This window comes from Tupaia chinensis, unplaced genomic scaffold, assembly GCF_000334495.1.
Source record: "Tupaia chinensis unplaced genomic scaffold, TupChi_1.0 Scaffold144326_1, whole genome shotgun sequence".
Taxonomy (NCBI): Eukaryota; Metazoa; Chordata; class Mammalia; order Scandentia; family Tupaiidae; genus Tupaia; species Tupaia belangeri.
Window position 1 is genome coordinate 436,938 of NW_006204184.1, and position 804 is coordinate 437,741.

Here is an 804-nt window from a genome sequence, read left to right on the forward strand (position 1 = left end):
GGCCAGCGGGGGCCCAGGGGCTGTGTGGCAGCGGGAGGGCAGGGCACCCGGCTGGGGTGGGGGGGTGCCAGCCAGCCATGCAGGCCCTGGGCCTGGGCTCTGAGCCCTTTGCGCCTCTTCCTCGCGTCCTCGCATCCATGCTGAAGGTGGGTGCCCTCCCCTCCCCAGGACCCCTTCAAGCTGGGTCTCAGGATGAGTCGGCCGGGCAGTGGAGCTGTCCTCACCATCCTCACATGGCAGCCTGCCCTGGGACCCCAGTTGAGGGCAGCGGGGGAATTGGCACAGGTGGCGAGAGGGCATGAGAATGCCATCCAGGGCTGGGGTGAGCTGGACCATGCCCCTCACCTTCAGGAAGGCGTAGAGGCAGATGGACAGCCAGTTGGTGAGTAGCTTCTCCACCATGGTCTCCGTCCTATAGAGGCAGAACGCAGTGCTAGTCCCCGCTAACCCCCTCCTGGGAGCTCCTGACCTGGTCCACCCAGGGGCACAGCCCGCCCAGGGCCAGGACGGGGAGCGCCTGCCCATGCTTGCCCCGTGTGTCTAGGTCGAGGCCAACCTGCGCAGCATGAGCTTGGGGTTCTTGTGCACATAATGGGCCGCCAGGTCGCCCAGCAGAGTCCGCATGATGTCAGTCAGGTACTCCAGCTTGCCGTGCAGTGCCAGGGACAGCAGCGAAGCCACGTGGCAGCGGTCCCTCTGGGAGAAGCTGGGCTGCTCCTCCAGAGTGTGGATGAGCTAGGCAGGGGCTGGCGTTCAGTCCAGCAGCCCCCACAGTCCCCCACCTTTGTGCTCACCCCTCTGGCT

General features: G+C 66.4%; 1 protein-coding gene across 1 annotated transcript in view; it reads right to left on the reverse strand.

The window, feature by feature from the left end:
* PLXNB3 (plexin B3) overlaps window positions 1–804 on the reverse strand; it is a gene marked incomplete at its 5' end in the record, with an annotated part of 14,859 nt that overhangs the window by 2,909 nt on the left and 11,146 nt on the right. The window contains 2 exon segments of the mRNA XM_027767576.1: window positions 225–412; window positions 557–735. Of these exon segments, the coding sequence (XP_027623377.1) occupies window positions 225–412; window positions 557–735 (367 nt within the window).